The sequence below is a fragment of the Penaeus chinensis genome, chromosome 25 (assembly GCF_019202785.1).
Source record: "Penaeus chinensis breed Huanghai No. 1 chromosome 25, ASM1920278v2, whole genome shotgun sequence".
Classification (NCBI taxonomy): Eukaryota; Metazoa; Arthropoda; class Malacostraca; order Decapoda; family Penaeidae; genus Penaeus; species Penaeus chinensis.
The window spans coordinates 9,718,637-9,731,136 of NC_061843.1; the positions used below are offsets into that span (position 1 = coordinate 9,718,637).

Below are 12,500 nucleotides of genomic sequence, written 5' to 3' on the forward strand. Positions count from 1 at the left end.
ATTTATGTATTAAAATATTATGTAACCAAATATAGCATTAGTATTCCACTTATTACTACATTACATTACAACTTTTTTGTAACCAATTTTTCAACTTCCAGCCCTAAAGTTTCCCTGAATGAGGTGTCACACAACTCGGCCATATCACTCATAAAGCGTGCCATTGCTGCGGGTGTCAAAGTGGCAGAAGTATATGTGGACACAGTGGGCCCCCCAGAGAAGTATCAGGTAGGACCATGTTGTTTTTGGTTTGATAGCTGCTCTTTTCACTTCTACTGGAAATATTTTTGAACTTTTGAACTTTTATTTCGTTTAACATTAGTTGTAGAATTAAGTGTTTATCATTGTGAAAATGGATATTCAATGAGGATGGCAAATTGCACAGTGCAAGGTATGTATTATTAGTTTGATCTTTTGTCAAAGTTACATAATTCTAAATATTAATTGATTGATTGCATATCTTGTAATTTATGATTATTCATTTATTTATTTTGAATGTGCATTAAACTGAATATTGGGAGGTCCGTTGCCCCAGGTTTTTCAGAGGGCTTCTATCAGTACATATTTAATGATATCATTACATACAAAAAAGTTACTGGTTAGCAGTTCTATCTACATTTTTTTCCAGGCTTTTACAATACAATTGTTTAGGTGTGGGTGTTTTGAAACAGGCAGAAATTGCCCATAAGTAAAAACATTAGTAAAGAAAAGGAAAAACTTAAGATAAAAGTTTTCAAACACCCCCTACCTCCTTAGGTGTCAGTAGACATTCCTTATAAAAGAAAAGGAATAAAAAGAGATAGGAATGGCAGACTTTCTGATAGAATCCAAGGGTAGAAATTTAAAGTGAAGAAGCAATCACCACAACACCTGAATACTTTATTATGATTAGGATTTTCACACAGGTCCAGGTTGTATGATTTATGTCAAGCATTTAAATTTCCAATGGGCATGGCATGTACGTAGATGCCATGCCCCTGTGAGTTTACTTGTTTAATTGTTTTTACACATAAATGGCCGCAAGTCACCAATGAACCAATTATGAGTACTGCCTGTCTTGCCTGTTTACCCTGTTTTCTTATTTTGCTGTTACTAATGTTTATAACATTATAGTAATTATAATATTTACAAAAATAACACCATCAGTACTCATAGCATTAGTAAAAAGTATAAGGAAAGGTGAAATCAGGTAAGGACACAAGGTCTCCTAATTGACTCCTTTGTGGCTAAGCACTAGCAGAACCATCAATGTGCAGAGACATTTCACAAAAATATAAAAAATAAGCCCAGCATTTTCCCCATTTTTTATTCCTTTTCCCCGTCAACAAGGGGTTAAGGAATTGTTATTTCCCAACCCCAGTGTAGGAAATGAAATAAGACACATTGTTCGAATATTGACAAGGGCTTTTACAAATCTGAAAATTAATTTATTTACAGATTTGAGTTTTGAACATCTGATATGACATTTAAAGGAACATGAAGAAGATAGAGATTAAAACTTGATATGACTGTCCAATTTAAGCTACTTGTTTTACTTGTTTATTTATTAATGATGTTAACATCTGCCTCTGAATAAGTGTAAGTCATGTGATGGTAATTGAGAATAGAAATCTTGCTAGGGATGCTTGTATTATGCCTCCATTATCTAATCATATTTTATAGCCATTCTATCATGTGTACATTGCACTATTCAGTGTGGAGGCTATAAAGTAACACTAAGGCTGCAGGTCTGTATCAGAGCCACAAACAGGACTTTGTCAGTATATATATCCCATCTAAACAAGCACACTGGTTACCCGCTTGTGTTGTTTACATGTGTCCCTGGAGTTTTAAGTTTAAGCTAAACAAAGAAAGACAAAAACATAAAATGAAGTGAAATGTTTTTTATGAATGCTAAACAGATTGTATATGTTTTGTATGGTACATAATAGTTTATGTTGTTTGTTTTACAGGCTAAACTTCAGGATATTTTCCCTACTATTAAGATTACTGTTGCCAAAAAGGCTGATGCTCTGTTCCCCTGTGTGTCAGGTGCTAGTATCTGTGCTAAGGTAAGTCACTACCAAAACTATTTTAATATTTTAAGAACCTGATATACTAGTATATATGTTACTTCACAAACAGAATAGAGAGGAAACAGAAGTATATGAGTCCATTCTAAAATAAAAAAGGTGTACATAGCAAGGTTTTTTATTTTGTTCCAAGATCTTCATATATATCATTACAGTATCACAACTATCATAAATGAATGCACTTGAATAATTATCAGCCTCCGAGTTTAGGTGTTCACAAGTTTTGAATATATTTTACAAAAAGGCTTCAACACAGGAATGTTCATGCTATTCCCCTTTTTTCAGGTTGCCAGAGATAGAGCCCTAAAGGGCTGGAAATTTCCCGAAGGTATCGAAATCGACAATTGGGGAAGTGGATATCCTGGAGGTAATGATCAGTGTTTCAGTGTGACAAATGTAGAAAATTAGTAATGAGAATAAGTAATTTCACAAAAATAAAAACATGTTATGGGCATTTTGACATTACAATCTTCATAACAGTTGTGTCATTTTGATAAAGATTATTATTGAGACATGAGCCTTTGTATTCAGAAGTATTCAGTCATTGCCATACCTTTCACTGAAGTAATACTTGCCAAAATATACCTCTGTAATAGATAAAACATTAATGTTATTTGAAGGTGTGTTGGGCAGAAAGTCATTAAAACAAATCAAAGCTAAACAGCTGTTGGGTTAATGTAGTGTGCTTTACCATATTTGTTGAAAGCTTTTTCTCCAAAGGAGGAGGATAAAGATATAACATGGCATGATAAATCCAAGCCATGTTATTTCCCTTGCTCATTGTTGTCATGAAGGGGCTTCGGAGACAGAGACTAAGGCCCAATGTAGGGGATCACCCCAGTCTTGGACCTCAGCTCTCACCTCAACCAATTTTGCATGTTCTTTTCTTTTCTCCCCTTTCTTTCTTTCTCTTCTACATCATCCCCTTCTGACCACTTCATAAGGTGTGAAAACCATGCTGAAAAGATGAAAGGTTGGCTTTGTGTCAGTCATGAATGGCTCCAGGAGTCATGGGCACAGTATGCCCTTGGTTAATTGTCTAGCCTTTACCCCTTATGGGGACCCGGAAGGGTAGACCGTTTCCTCTCCCCATTTATCTCAGGCTCACCATGACCAATAATGAAGACATTTTACCCTTATTATGGGTGTTAAGACTTGCCCCTTCATCAACTAGCCAATCTAAATTTGATTTCATTGGTTTCCCAACCCCTGCCTCTCCTTTGACTGTAGCTCCAACTGATACTAATACCCCCTCCTCGATGTCTGCAGTCAACTCGATCCATTCCGAATTATCCGCCCAGGTCATTACTCATGAATCAAAATACATCCCTTCCTCTCTCCCACCATCCTCCACTCCATCTTCTGCTACAGTCTTCTTCATTGTCTACCCCCACCCCCCTTATTACTACTCTTCATCCTTATTGTCCTCCTCCCAGCAGTACTACCTCTCTTCATACTGCCCCCTCTTCCTCCCACCCTCGTCCTTCTACTGCTTCCACGTATACAAACCTTTTGAGTACTCTATTTGGCCCAGCCGAGTGGGATCATTTCTTTGTGATTCCCCTTACAGCCCCATATTCTGACAATACCCTTCTCTTTTAACAATGTCTCCTAAAACAGGTAGGCAAAGTTTCCTTTTGCAGTCATTCTGATCTAAGCTCGTGCACTGTCTTCCCTGACTGACCTCACTGGCAAACTTATTCCTGCCCAACATCACTCCTCCCTTAATACTTGTACCAGAACTGTTTCCGTCTCTCCGACTGATTGTCCTATCTACGACAACGACTGGTCAGTCTGTGAAAATGACTTGCTCACATGCCTCATTGACTATGATGCAGTGGCACTTCAGTGCTACACTATTCCTCCAAAAGGCCAATGTAAGTCTTACACCAATATTGCCAAGATGAGCTTCCATAGACATGACACTTTTGCTCCACAGACTGCTGCCCTCTATGTGCCCAACCTGATCATGACCATTCAAATTGCTCTGCTCAGTCATGCACATTTGCCAATTGTGGTGGCTCCCATAATGTATTTTATAGTAGCTGCCCTGCTACAAGCTCGAATCTGAGGTAGCAGCTCTCAGATTCAAGCTAGGCCTCACTCTATGTGAGGCCAGACAAGAAGCACGCTGACAATATTTTTTCTCTTTCTACCACTTCCCTCTCATCTTCTCAAGAAGTCTCAACATCTCCCCCAGTATCTATTCCCTCTACTCCAAATCAAACTATCTCTACTCCCTCTCTCCCCCAGTCAAATTCCTTTTCCAGTCTTAAATCCAGATACTTCACTCTCTACCCAATGCCTACCCCTCCTCCTTCTCATTCTACCTGTGGCACCAGACAATCTAAACATTCCACTTCATCTTCTACCCCATCCTCTCCTACAGCCACCTCTTCCTCTGCTCCTCGGCCATCTGTTCCCTCTTCTCCTCCTCTTAACCCAATGGCGCTGGGTATAGCAAATTAAAAAAAACTCTACGCTCTGGCGAACGGCGGCAGCGCGCCGACTCCGAGCGCGTGATATCGGTCCATCAAGCCGAATCATTGCCTCGGGGCGTTTTGGCGCGGCGCCGCTGCGGACTGCCGCACGCCGCACATCGTGCGTATTGTTATGACGGCGATAGCCGTGACCCGTCGCCATTGGGTTAAGAAAACCTTTGTTTTTTAAACCTCCCCACCCAACCCCCCTCCAGAAACTCTTGAAGACCTCCAAAAATTCTTAAATATGACTCAGAAGAATAATTCACTCCCTCACCCACCCTGTAATCCATCTTTTCCTATACTCTCTACATTGAAAGTATTTGCCGATATCCACTCTCCTCTTCCTCAAGTTCCCCCTACCCCTCTTCCCCCTCTTCTTCCCACTCACCCAAAAAAATACCCCATCCTCATCTCTATCACGTGCATCACCATTCCCTCTTTCTTCCTCGTTATCCTTATCACCCCCACTTAGATGCTCATATGACTCCCTTATGCCTCAACAATGTCCTTCTCCGGATCCCTCCCCTTCCGATATTCTTACCGTTACTTCACCACCTTCCCCTCTTCCCTTATTTCATTCTCAGGATTCTTCTACTTCTCCAATTATCGTTTCGTACCGTCTTACCCTTTCATTGTTTCATAATAGCACTTTTGCAGTTTCCCCATATAGTGTTACTCTCCCTTCCTTAGACACTCTCTCCATTTGATCTGATCACCCTATACCTCTAACCACATTCCCATTTACAAATCCCCACTGTATTTCATTTGCTCCTCCTCTGTACCCTTTTCACTACCATCCTATTCTACAACATTCTACAACCTTTGACATCTAACACATCCTATCCTGATCATTAATTCCACCCTTTTTGCTACAATACTTTAGCATAGTGCTAAATGAGCTTTGATGTCTAGCACATTTATCTCTTCTAACCATTAACCATTGGTAAATGCTATTAAACATTTCAATTTTCCTCTGCTAAATATATATATATATATATATATATATATATATATATATACACATATATATATACATACACATACTCACACATACACATACTCACACATACACATACTCACACATACACATACATACACATACATACACATACATGCATACATACATGCATACATACATGCATACATACACACATACATACACATACATACACATACATACACATACATACACACATACACACACACATACACACACACATACACACACACACACACACACACACACACACACACACACACACACACACACACACACATATATACATTATGTGTGTGTGTGTTTTTTTTAGAAATGTAACATCAAGAGATACAAAAAAGAGAGGAAGATATTCTCTCCATCCTTCATGTCTGTTTTAGTCAATATATTCTTGATCCTCTTTCTTTGATGGAAATTCTTATGCACTTCCAGAATGAACTCTCAGAATGTAGGTAGGTTATGGTTTGTAAATCACAGTCTTAGTTGTTATTAATGTCAGTTGTATTTCACTGTTTTCAGAAGCAGGTCATTGCATAGCCACAAAAGAGTGAAGTAAATTGACAGTAGCTGTAGGCAACAAATAAAGATGTGTAAGCACTTTTAGAAATTAAATGATTATTGGAAGCAAGTTTACTGTATCAAAATACCTTTAGTTGAAGGTATGTGTATAAAAAGTTGTTCTTAGACCAATAGCCAGAAAATGTGTTTATTTAATGTTTGGTTAGCTTAAAATTTCATCTGGAACAAAAGTACAAATGTATTAATAAATTCTATCTCATGATTTGAATGTATTAACATGAACACATCAATTCATATGCAGCAGCTAAAAGTTTAAACTAACAAGATATTTAAGAAATTGTTTTTTTGGAAAATTGGTCAGAGAAAATCCTTGGAGCACATACCCTCAAAAAATATGAGTACTTTCAGGAAAAAAGCTGTCTCTATATTATCTAGACTTGATAAATAAAACATACCTGCTTATTGTATTGTATTGTCAGCTTCATATCCTTGTATTTTCTTAATTTATAGTGTCTTGTAGCAGTAATTCTTAAAAAAAAACTAACCTATATCTATCCATTGTGTCCAGATGCTGTTACAAAGAATTTCCTGATGAACTCGATTGACAGAGTGTTCGGTTTCCCTGGCATTGTGCGTTTCTCGTGGTCAACTGCTGAGAAGATTGCTGATGAAAAGTGTATCTCAGCTTCATGGTAAGAGATTTTTTAATTGCTTAATAAAGGTTGGTTTTGTAAGATTTCTCTCTCTCTCTCTCTCTCTCTCTCTCTCCTCTCTCCTCTCTCCTCTCTCCTCTCTCCTCTCTCCTCTCTCCTCTCTCCTCTCTCCTCTCTCCTCTCTCCTCTCTCCTCTCTCCCCTCTCCCCTCTCCCCTCTCCTCTCTCCCCTCTCCCCTCTCCCCTCTCCCTTCTCCCCTTCTCCCCTTCTCCCTCTCTCTCTCTCTCTCTCTCTCTCTCTCTCTCTCTCTCTCTCTCTCTCTCTCTCTCTCTCTCTCTCTCTCTCTCCCTCTCCCTCTCCCTCTCCCTCTCCCTCTCCCTCTTTCCCTCTCCCTCTTTCCCTCTCTCCCTCTCTCCCTCTCTCTCTCTCTCTCTCTCTCTCTCTCTCTCTCTCTCTCTCTCTCTCTCTCTCTCTCTCTCTATGAGTATTAACTTATCCTCTCTCCCTCCTCTCTTTGAAGGAATGAAGATGAAGATGAAGAGAAGAAGGAAAAGACACCCTCAGTCCTTCAGTTCTTTGCCAGGAAGCAGTCAGGTGACGTGTACGAAGCACCCCCACCAGTCAAAAAGAGACACCATTTCTTCACCGACCGCTGCCTCTCGTCTGTCCAGAATTTCTGAGGAGTTATCCCAACGTTGCGAGAATTACGTTATTTCTTTTTCTTTCTTTCTTTCTTTTTTATCTGGAAAAGTTTTGAGAGGATGTTTGAATGCATCAGATGTTGTTGTAATGCATTTGTTGTGTATGATAAGAAAGAATAAAGATAATGATATGTTTTTTTATTTTTTCCTTTCCTTTTTTTATCTTTTCTTGCATAGTGACCTGAATCCAGTATAGGTATAGAGACCATGTCACAGAGAAAAAAAAAAAAAATTAAATATGGTCAACTGATATCACATCTCCAGCCTTTCCCTGTATCTAATTTCTCAGATACAGATTTATTGTAAACACAGTAATTAAAGTCTTAATAAATATGATAAGATATAAAGACAAGTAATGAGTAACACAGTCTTCAAAAGGTAATATTATTGTGTTGATTAATGCAATAGTCACACAGTAGCATTCAGCGTTCAGATTTATTTTTCTAGAAAAATAAGGAAAACCAGAAAAAAGCTTATTATCCTTTAATAAAAGATTTATTTACAAAAGACTTGCACATTACACAAGCCCGGAAAATATTATAAAAAGAGGTACTCTGATTTTAATTATATATCCTCTTATAGCCGGGCACACCAATTGCTGGCATGAAAAATATACTCATGACAGTTATGGCTATGGCATTATGACTCACTCTGGCGAGTCTAGTGGGAAGGGCCGCTGTACAAAGCGAACCCTCCCAGCAGAAAGGCTAGACGGTTGCCAGGAGAAACAAATTTCTGGCACTGTCAGCATACTCCATTAACGACACCTATTGTAAGTACTATTGGTGAAAAAATAAAATAAAATAAATGGCTTGTATTGGATACACTTGCTGTAGGCATCGATTTTCATTATTTAGTTTATCTTGCATGAAACTGTGAGCGTTTCCAAGGCCTACAGTTTCAGTTAATATGTGACATTAAGGGATTTTTAAGATTATATTTCCTTGTGGCCATAAAAAGGTGGCTCTAAATGCTTGAAATGCCTTGGCTGTTTAAAATAAGTTAAGCTTCATAAGTGATCATGAAAAGCTAGGGTTAGTATCATGTAACTGATAAATTAGTGGGAATACATCCTTGCCTGCTTGTATGTATATATATATAAGTGAGCATGTATTTCTGCTTCTGTGTATGCCTTTGTGCTGTGGTTGCACATGTACTTGCTTGTGAGATAAGATTATCATTACAAATATTGATCTATAAAATTTAAATATATATACACAAACTCTCTAGTGCCTTATTCAACAGTAAATATACCCCATTAACAGTTAACAACAAAAGTAATATCAAATGGCTAATATAATAATAAAGATTTCAATCCTCAAAGCATCATTATACAACCTCATTCTACAGCCTATTAAATACAGATTCAATCAAAAGATGCTATTTGTAAACTAATTTAAGAGGAGATCAATATGCATTATAAAAGATTCTGTACTTTTCATACCTTTGGTTTATGACATAAGATCACATCACATTCTCCTTCCCACCTTTTGGAGCAAAGGATGAATTTTGGTCATCCTTAATATATAATTTAGAATATCATTAAAGGAGATTTTAGATTGTCCATTTTCTCTTCCTTTTTCACTAGGAGGAAAGTATACCAAGTATTATACTTTCTTTATAGTGTATACTTGGGATTACTCGAGTGCTCAGTGTCAAAGTAAAAAAATTATCCAGTGCACCAAGGTAACAAAATATTACTTAAAACATTTAATATTATTACATAAGGTTACTCTAGTGCTAGGACATGTTAATTACATAGCTATTTTATGCATGATAATAACTACTTCAGACATGGTAATTAGGTACTTTATATATGGTGCATAGATACCAGTACTTCAGACATGGCACACAGTTAACTTGTGCATGTAAATAGCTGTTTCAGGCATGGTAAACAGTTATTTCCAACATAGTAGACAGCTACTATATGCATGGCAGAAAGTAACTTCACAATCAACAGTAACTTCATACATGGTAAATAGCAACTTCATGCATGGTAAATACTGTAACTGCATGGTAAATAAAAGCTACTTCATGTATGGTAAAAAGTTACATCACCAATGGTAAACAAACTTCAACGCACATTAAAAAAGACACTATTGTTGTGTGGCAGCATTCTTGCTTTCAACATTCTGCAGTGTCACGTGTTGCATCTTCCGTAAAGCAACCGTGGAAAGTTTCATGTGCCATTGCAGCCTCACGCAACACCTGGGGAAGAAAGGAATTACTCATTATATATGCTGTATGATATTATAATATAAAATGTTAATAAATAGGTTACTGCATTGCTTAACAGTGTGTGATATTCTACTGACATGAATTCCATGAACTGGTTAAATATCCTATGATAGTACATGATATTCTGTATTGGAGAATGAAATGGACGAACTGATTAATTATGTTACGTGATATTGGATATTATTCCAATAACATTTTAGGTAAACTGTTTCATTGTATTGCATGATATTGTTTGAAATTCTGGTTAATGAGCTTGACGATCATATTTAATGATATTGTAAGGAGTTTCTTTGGAGTTTAATGAACAGGCACTGCTTACGTTCCATGATATGATGATTGCATTTGAATTACATTTAGTGATTTTATTATTACTGAATTCTTACTTACTGAACTTCTGAGTATGTTTAATGCAATCAGAAGAATATGCAGTTTATTGAATCTATTTTTTTTAACTCAACGTCACTCACATTATACCAGGAGCGATGATTAAAAGATGAAAAAGCAAGAAAATAATAAGGCCAATATTATAAATTTGATGTTGATCATTTGTTGATAATAACAGTAATGCTATAACAATAACAACAACAGCATATATAATAGTAATAGTATTGCTATTGCAAGTCATTGAATAAAGATGATGATGATGATGATGATGATGATGATGATGATGATGATGATGATGATGATGATGATGATGATGGTGATGGTGATGGTGATGGTGGCAGTGGTGATGATAATGATAATGATGATGATGATGATGATGATGATGATGATGATGATGATGATGATGATGATGATGATGATGATGATGATGATGATGATGATGATAATGATAATGATAATGATAATGATAATAATGATAATAATAATAATAATGATGATGGTGATGGTGGTGATGATGATGATGGTGATGGTGATATAGATCATGTTTAAAATATTAACAAACAAAAAGACCTTGGTAAAAACTCCGTTGGACAAAACATTCATAATGCATATGCCTAGAAACATGCCCGATAATAATACGTGTAGTTTTACACTGTTTTTGTAATCGAATACCTTTAAAACGAACACTAGAAGGCACTGTAACGGTTCTTTGTTTAAGTGCATTTACGCTACGTGCATTTGTACACGCGTGAATGAACATTAATGGTAACTACGCAGAGGTATGTACAAGTGAACGAGAGTGGAAAAACTAAGGGGAGGGAGGGGACAAGGGAAGAGAGGGGAAGGGGTAAGGGGGTCGGGAGAGGGACATGAAGGGAAGGAGAGAGAGAGAGAGAGAGAGAGAGAGAGAGAGAGAGAGAGAGAGAGAGAGAGAGAGAGAGAGAGAGAGAGAGAGAGAGAGAGAGAGAGAGAGAGAGAGAGAGAGAGAGAGAGAGAGAGAGAGAGAGAGAGAGAGAGAGAGAGAGAGAGAGAGAGCAAGAGCATTCCCCTCCCCATCCAACCGCCAAGCATACCGAAAGATGACGATCCATGTCCGTCAGGGCCTCATTAATGAGTGTCACCGTCGTGTTTGAAGTGAGGTAACGCGCGTGCCAGGCCAGGAGCGTGAGCGTGAGGATGAGGGCGGAGCACCTTGCTTCCAGGAGGCGGGGGTCCAAGGGGGGGTACATGGCCCGGGCTACGTCGTCTATGCGAGGGGACAGGCGCCTGGTGACCTGCGGGAGAGGGGGAAAGGGAGGGGTCATTAATTTTTTTTTGTGTGTGTGTGTGGAATGGATGTTGGTATGCCTGTGTATTTTATATGGAAGGGGTGTTTTGATTGGAATCTAGCGCTCACACACACACACACACACACACACACACACACACACACACACACACACACACACACACACACACACACATACACACACACACACACACACACACACACACACAATCAACTACCTGTGGGTCTACCTGTTACCAAAAAGTTAAGCCCGTGAACTATTCGTAAAACCATAACATCACTTATAACACGTATATAATTTCGGAAACTAATATCCCTCAATAAATATTCTGTGGTTTAAGCCGAGCCACATGGTATTTGTTGACAGCTTAACTACTATAAATAAAAGTTGTAAAACTTAATAATGGTAATAGCAAACATGAAAAACGAATTAGCTGAACCATCACGTTTTTTGTTTTTTTTTGTGTGTGTGGTCCATGAGCACTTACATAAATATATTGCTTAGTGATAACAAATAATGAACGGGTAAATAATCACGTGATAATAAACTATAGTGAGTGGTGCTTCGTTCACTGTATGCTTTTCGTTACGAATAACGCGGAGAATAATCTGTATCGTAAATAATTCACTATGTTATATATAATCTGTCTCCCTATCTATTCATTATCATAATTTTCACAACTGTATTACAGAAAAAAATAAAAACTAGAATATAATTCAGCGAGATAATAATTATCGTCGACGCATAATGTTGCCATATCACAGATTCGTTAAAGAAAATGGCGTCGTTTATACAGTATTTTTTGCCATTCGAGCGCGTTTTTTTTTTTGCTGCGTAACTTGTGAATTAATTATATAACTGATCGGATTATGCATTATTTTTTTGAAGGGCAGATTATTTTGGGGGGATACATTAGAAATGAATAAAATAATAACAACAGTAAGATACGTTGGGAATGACTAACGTGTGTTTAGTGTAAACATTGAAGCCAAGCTTTATAGAAAAGAAATACATCCATACATATACTTTTTGTGAAGCTGGAAACAACACAACACAAACAATAAAGGGAGGGACTCTGATATTGGACTATTGGAGGACTCTCTCTTTCTTTCTTTATATATATATACATATACATATACATATATATATATATATATATATATA

General features: G+C 37.5%; 2 protein-coding genes across 9 annotated transcripts in view; one reads left to right on the forward strand and one right to left on the reverse strand.

The window, feature by feature from the left end:
- The window catches only part of LOC125038560 (ribonuclease H2 subunit A-like), a 12,960-nt gene extending 5,399 nt beyond the window's left edge, over positions 1-7,561 (forward strand). Inside the window, exons 3-7 of the mRNA XM_047632085.1 lie at positions 102-228; positions 1,953-2,051; positions 2,358-2,439; positions 6,640-6,763; positions 7,245-7,561. Of these exons, the coding sequence (XP_047488041.1) occupies positions 102-228; positions 1,953-2,051; positions 2,358-2,439; positions 6,640-6,763; positions 7,245-7,404 (592 nt within the window). The 3' untranslated portion in view covers positions 7,405-7,561. The remainder of the gene's footprint in view (positions 1-101; positions 229-1,952; positions 2,052-2,357; positions 2,440-6,639; positions 6,764-7,244) is intronic.
- A 332-nt stretch (positions 7,562-7,893) lies between these two features.
- The window catches only part of LOC125038561 (transmembrane protein 98-like), a 12,980-nt gene continuing 8,373 nt past the window's right edge, over positions 7,894-12,500 (reverse strand). For all 8 annotated transcript variants that reach the window (XM_047632090.1, XM_047632087.1, XM_047632088.1 and 5 more), the window contains 2 exons: positions 11,121-11,321; positions 7,894-9,633 (listed from right to left, as the gene is read on the reverse strand). In XM_047632090.1, the coding sequence (XP_047488046.1) occupies positions 9,550-9,633; positions 11,121-11,321 (285 nt within the window). In that variant the 3' untranslated portion in view covers positions 7,894-9,549. The remainder of the gene's footprint in view (positions 9,634-11,120; positions 11,322-12,500) is intronic.